The following is a 6,389-nucleotide window of genomic DNA, read 5'->3' on the forward strand; positions in this document are numbered from 1 at the left end:
GGCCAGGTGGGTCACTCCTACCGCCGAGGACACGTACAGCTGTTGCTGTTGGGGGGCACAAAGAGGACGGGGTGAGATGTTATCTCGTTCCCACCCTGTAAGGACCCCCCAGAATGAGTTGCAGCCTCCCGGTACCGGGACCAGCCAAGACACCAGAGCCACCGGAGCCAGGTTGCCCTACGACCACCCACATGCCTCCCCACCAGCCGCTCTGGTGCTGCGGTGACACTGGGCAGCGCCGTGGCTGGGCCAGTGGTAGGATCTGCCTGGGCCCCCACCACACGCTGTGACTCACCCTCTTGGAGGAGATGGTCATCGTCTTGATGGGTGCTGGCACCTAGATGGGAGCAGGAGTGAAGGAGATGGAGAGGTGACCACCTGCCCTGGCGCTGCAGCCCCGGGGTGGGCACCCCAGAGCCCCCCCAGGCAGCAGAGGTGGGCAGGGGCGGGCAGGCAGGATGACCAATGCTTGGGGTCCCTCCAGAGCCAGCCAAGGGGTGGCTGGAGTCCCAGGGTGCTGGTTGGTGTCCCAAAGGACTGGTTGGTGTCCCAAGGGGCTGGCTGATGTCCCAAGGGGCTGGTTGGCTGGGTCAAGGGCCCTCAGCGGAGGGTGGAGGACAGGCCAGCCCTTACCTTGAACACCTCGATCTCCTCCAGCATGAGTTCCTCCGTCTCCATGTCATCCCGGGGGAGCACGATGACCTTCTGCACGGTGCCCCGATCTGCAAGACACAACGGTGCCCAGGTGCTCAGTACCACCCCTGGCCACCCGTGCCCTCCCCTCCTGGGAAAGGGGTCTCTGCTGGAGCTGGGGGGAGGAAGGACACCCCCCCAAGCCCATCCCCATCTCTCCTGCCACATCGGGCAGCTGTGCCTGGTGTGCGGCGTACAGCGTACCAGCTCATGTGGTACATGAGCTAGGGACTGCTACCACCCAAGACAGGGTGGGGACAGCAGCTGGGAACAGGCACCGGGGCAGGGGAAGGACCAGGATGGATCACGGGAGCTCTGGGTTGCATGTTAGAGCAGGGGAAGCACCAGGCTGGGCACCAGTGCCCCCAGGATGGGCACTGGGGCTGGGGAAGGACAGGGCAGGGTGTTGGCGCCTCTAGGATGGGCAGTCAGGCAGGAGAAGCATGAGGCTTGATGATGGTGGGCTTAGGATGGGCAATGGGAAGCATGAGGCTGGATCACAGAGCCTGTAGGATGGGCACTAGGGTTGGGAAAGGACCAGGCTGGACGGTGGCATCCCTGGGATGGGAGGTATCATGCTGGATCGCTGGCCCTGGGGACAAGAACTAGGCCAGGGGAAGGAGCAGGCTGGATGGTGAGGTCCGTGGGATGGGCACCGGGGCAGGGGAAAGACCAGGCTGGAGCCTCGAGGAGGGGCAGGGATCTCGGGAGGGAGGGGAAGGGTGTCTCAGCCCCTCGCCCTGCTCCAGTGTGGCGGAGGGCACCGTGCTCTGGCCAGCCCTGGTGGTGCCCGTGCCCTCCGGGGCCGCGCCGGAGCATGCTGCGTTCCCCGCGGTGCGCGGCGTGGGTACCTGTGCCCAGGAAAAGCACCTCATAGCGCCCGTCTGCTGCATCCACCTGGTCGACGGCCACGGTGGTGAAGCGGTAGTTGACGTTGGTGCGGACCACCAGCGGCTGGCGGGGGGTGGGGTAGACGGCGTGGTACATCAGCGGGTGCGCACGCATGAAGTTGATCACTTCGTCAGGGTAATCCTTGGTTGACTTCATGGATGGGGTGAAGGTCCCCCCGGGGCACTGCAGCACAAATGTCACCAGTGCTCGGTGACCCGGTATCCGGACATGAGTCCGAGGGTGATGGCTGCCCAGCAGGCGCCGGCTCACCTCCCCAAGCGTGCCCGGGGGGTACTTACGGTGCCTGGCCGGGGGTAGGGCATTTTGCCCGTGTAGGGCATCCACTGGTAGTTGGGTCCCTCTTTGTGCGCGAAGGGCCCGTTGAAGACCATGCGGATGTCGGCCATGGAGTAGACGCAGACAGCAGAGCCTTTGAAGACCGACCTGGGAGGAAGGACCTGCTGCCACCCTCTGGCTTGGCGCTGCCCGCCACCACGGCATCACCAAGACCCCCACCCAGCTGGGGACACCCCTCCACTGCTCCATGCTGGGGGGGTCAGCACTTACCCCGAAGCAGAGAACACAGCGTAGATAACAGGGTTCTTGGTGTCCTGAGTCTGCTGGATGAAGACGTCCTCTTGGGACAGAAAGATGGGGGTGTCACCATGGGGGAGGCGAGACCCCCCTCATGCCCAGGGATGCTGAGGTAGGGGGGAGAGCAGCTCCGCGTGGGAGAAGTAAGAGGTGGGGGGCACCCAGGGGGTCCTCAGCCCTCCCCAGGGTGTCCCCCAAGCCCGCAGGGCTGCAGAAGGCCCCCGGCTCCCGCCTCGCCCACTCACGGAGCTCATCAAAGTGTGTCTCAATCCCATCCGGTCCCGGCACGGAGCAAACGAGCCGGGCCTTCAGGAAGGTGCTCCACTTGTTCACGAGGCAGCAGTGGCCCCCGTCGTCGTTCTGCAACGGAGGGACCCCCGCGGTCAGCCCTGCCTGCCCCGCTGCCCGCTCCCCTGCCTGCCCACCGCTCCACCTACCAGGCAGATGCGTCCAATGCGGGAGTAGACCCCAGGGCTCAGCGGGGCATCGGCCGACTTCTCTCGGAAGAAGAAGTAGAGCTTGTCGTCGTTCCTCTCACTGCTGTCGGGGATGAGCTGGGCACGGACAAAGGCCGGGTCTGGAAGGGCATGGCACGGCATGGTCGGCCCAGCAGCATCCCTGCCCCATGCCACGGTGGGATGCTGAGCCCCCCTCTCCTCCAGCATCGCCCCACTCCTGGAAAAGCACTGCCATGGTTGCAGGGTGAGCATGGGAGCTGGACCAGAGCTACAGAGGTGGACTGAGGATCCGTGTGTCTCTGGTGATCATCGGTGCTCTGGGAGGGGCTCGGAGCATCCCTGAGGTCCCTGGGAGCATCCCTGAAGTTCACAGGGTGGAAGGCTCCAGCAGCTCTATGAGCAGGGCGGTGGGAACTGGTCTTCCCCCCTGGGGAGGAACCACACAGCCTGGAAGCTTCTCAGGAAGCTTCTCCCTGCCATCCATCAGCCGGTGCCCAGCCTGTGCTGACAGCTCCCCCTCTTCGGGTTACCACCCTGCCGGCTCCCTGGCCCGGCAGGATCAGCCCATCTGCTCTGCTCTGTTTACTCAGCTGCCGCCCCGCGGGCAGGGTTGCTCCGAGGGGGGCAGGATGAGCGCTTGGGGTCACCGATCGCAGGCGACATGGTTGACATCTCAGCCCAGCAGAAACCCATGCGTGGACTCCGGCAGAGCCAGCCCCATCTCTCACCAGCTGGTTGCTCCCGCCGCCCAGCAAAGCTCCCAGCATGTCTGTCACCATGCTCCACACAGCTATCCCTCTGCTCTTCTGCCTAGATTTCCATCCATCCATCCATCCATCCATCCATCCATCCACCCATCCATCCATCTACCTACCCATCCATCCATCGTCCATCCATCCATCCCTCATACACCAATCCATTCATCCATCCACCCATCCATCCATTATCTGTCCATCCATCATCTGTCCATCCATCATCTGTCCGCCCATCCATCCACCCACCTATCCATCCCACACCACCACCCATCCATTCCACACCACCACCCATCTGCCTGTCCATACTGGCTACTGTCTCTGCCCTGGGAAAAGGACGCAGTATGACATGACGAGTCTCCTCTCTAGGGCTGGAGCCGTGGGGTCCCCAGGAAACCTGGGCCAGTGACACCCAAACTCACCGTTGAGCCAGCGTGAATTGTACTGGTCTGTCCTCATGGCTGTCTGCTTGCCCATGGTGCGGAAGATGGCTGCGTCCGTACCCATGAAGTCAATGTAGACGCCAGCGTACAGCTCTTCATCTGCAGAGGGCAGAGATCAGCTGGGGACTCCCACCTAGTCCCATCCACCCACCTTCTCCCACTGCCCCAGGCTCCATCCAGCCTCAGCCCCAGCTGGTAGCCACCAAGCAACCAAGAGCCACTGCCTGTGGCCATCCCAGAGAGCTCAGGAGGTTGGCACTGGTCTGTAACCACGACCCTCACCTCCACTGGGCCAGGTGCCCAAGGGCTGGGCATCCCGGGTGCCCGGCTATCCACAGCTGGAGCGGGCAGGGGTAGCAGGGGCAGGAACCTGGCTCCTTGGGGATATTTGGGCAATGCAGGAAGACAGTGGGAGCAGTTGTCCCATCCTGCCTGCACGTTCCTTCTCCTCAAGGCAGGCAGCGCCAGCCCTGGTGTCCCAGGGAGCTACAGGACTCACTTATTAACGCAGAAACGGTGTCTACTTTGGGGTCGTAGGAGCACTTTCCCTTGCCCGACTCCAGCTTGTCTGGCTCCAGGTAGAAGATATAATCCTGAAAAAGGAAGCAAACCAAGGAGCTGCTTAGACTTTTACCCCTCCATCCCTGTGGCACCTTCCGAAGCCCACCAGGAGAGGTGGCCTCCTCCAGGATGGAGCCCAGCAGTGAGGACGGATGCAGATGGCCCACACCAGGGGTCTGCAGGTCTCCTGAGAAGCTGAAGCTCCTACAAGCTACTCCTCTGGTGTTGCTGGGTGCTTCTCCGTGCCCTCCGCTGCTTGGAGATTTGGCTGAGCCACCAGGTTGAAATGGGACATCTGTCCCCCAGGCCCGCTTCTGGGCAAACATCTCCCTCTGGCCACCTCTTCGCTCCAGCTGGCCACGCCGCACATCGCTGCTTGGCCATCTCCAGGTCATGCAGCTCCAGAAGGCAGGATCTGGCCAGCGGCACAGCTCGGCACAGCCTGGCTGCCGGACCCACTGCGCTCTTCTTGCCAAGACCCATCTTCCAGCAGGCGTCCCCAGGGTGGCATCGCGGTGAGTGCTGTTAGGTGCCCCACGCTGTTAGGAGCCATCTCCCCTCTGTCACCTCTGCCTTCCCCGTGGCCATACCCAGCACCATTACATGTCCTCGGCCAGAGGCGAGACCCATACGCCCTCCAGAAACGCACGCAAAATCCTCTGCCGGTGCCGGTTGGGGGGGTCACCCCTCACCCCAGTGTATAGAACCCCGCAGACACGACTAAGCAGCAGCATGGGGGACCTCAAGCAAACAAATCAGGCTGGTGGAGCTGCCCGCTGGCCCTGTGCCCTGGCTGTGACACAGGGGCAACGGCCACGGTGGTGACCAACCTCTGTCGAGAGGTGAGAAGGGTCCTGGCAGAGCCGCTGGCTCTGGGAAGGGCAGGAGGGGTGGGGAGCCGGGACGTTCACGTCTCCCACCGGAGGGTTTGCTCATGCCAGCTCCTCCTGGGGCACCCAGAGGATGGGGACATTCACACTTCTGCCATCCCCACGGCTGCACCGCGCTGCCTGCGCCACGTCACCATCACAACCTCCTCTGCTCGGCACTGGCCCCTCTCCCGAGTTGGGCAAACCAGTCACACCATCTCACGCACCCGGTCGGGCAACCCACGAGCCGTCACGGTGCCGTTGCTGCCGTTCAGCTAATGTGTCTCGAATTGTGTCGGAGCTGCCAGAAAGCGGGTGCCGGCAGCCCCCGGGAAGCCTCCCTGCGGATGCTGGGGCCAGATTCGGAAGGGACAGAGGAACTGGGGGTGGTCCTGATGGGACTGCAGTGGCAACAGTGCTTCCCCACTGGGGAAACTGGTAGCAGAAGCTGCCCGAAGCCGGCGAGATGCTCGCCGAGCACTGCCCTCCGCCCTCCTACCACCCGCCCTCGGAGCGGTCCCCCTCGGAGCGGAGGGGCTGGAGGGACACAGGGACGGAGCCCCAGGCTGCCCGCGCCCCACGCGCTCCCCGGCCCATGCACCGACCCACGTTAGTCCGGAGGGGAGAGGCTCAGGGGGGGGTGACACTGTCAGGGTGGGCTGGATGCTGGGTGTCCCCAGAATCCGGGGATGCCACGGCCTCCCTGAGCCCGCTTGCCCACGGGGATGACACAATCCCCTCCCAGGGCAGGGCAAAGCGGCGGCTCGGCGATGTTTTTATAGACCCTACCAAAACCTCCTGCACATCGCCTCGCCTCGCCATCCTCCCCTCAACCAGCCGGAGCCCCACGGCTCTGCCGACATGTGAGCCCACTTCCAAGGGACACAGAAAGCCCGGAGCCGGGCAAAGCTGGCAGCGGGGAATGGGGAGCCACCGTCCCTGACAGTGTCCCCCGTGGGGGACCCGTGCACGGCCTGGGAGGAAGGAGTTAGTGAAAGAAAGAGAGCGGAGACGCCAGGCCGGTGGCCGGAGGATGCTGTGCCGAGAGGGGAGGAGACGGCAGGGATGCCCATGGCACGGGGCGCCCAGCCCAGGGGTCGGAAGCATGCCGGTGGGAAGGAGAAGGAG

At 63.9% G+C, this 6,389-nt stretch overlaps 1 protein-coding gene across 1 annotated transcript in view; it reads right to left on the bottom strand.

Moving 5' to 3' along the window:
* Positions 1-6,389, bottom strand: part of SEMA3F (sema domain, immunoglobulin domain (Ig), short basic domain, secreted, (semaphorin) 3F) — an 11,316-nt gene that overhangs the window by 2,008 nt on the left and 2,919 nt on the right. Inside the window, exons 6-15 of the mRNA XM_009887755.1 lie at positions 4,331-4,424; positions 3,811-3,930; positions 2,616-2,755; positions 2,424-2,538; positions 2,152-2,221; positions 1,884-2,028; positions 1,545-1,767; positions 634-722; positions 296-337; positions 4-45 (exon numbers count right to left, since the gene is read on the bottom strand). Of these exons, the coding sequence (XP_009886057.1) occupies positions 4-45; positions 296-337; positions 634-722; positions 1,545-1,767; positions 1,884-2,028; positions 2,152-2,221; positions 2,424-2,538; positions 2,616-2,755; positions 3,811-3,930; positions 4,331-4,424 (1,080 nt within the window). The remainder of the gene's footprint in view (positions 1-3; positions 46-295; positions 338-633; positions 723-1,544; positions 1,768-1,883; positions 2,029-2,151; positions 2,222-2,423; positions 2,539-2,615; positions 2,756-3,810; positions 3,931-4,330; positions 4,425-6,389) is intronic.

This window comes from Charadrius vociferus, unplaced genomic scaffold, assembly GCF_000708025.1.
Source record: "Charadrius vociferus isolate BGI_N301 unplaced genomic scaffold, ASM70802v2 scaffold2206, whole genome shotgun sequence".
Classification (NCBI taxonomy): Eukaryota; Metazoa; Chordata; class Aves; order Charadriiformes; family Charadriidae; genus Charadrius; species Charadrius vociferus.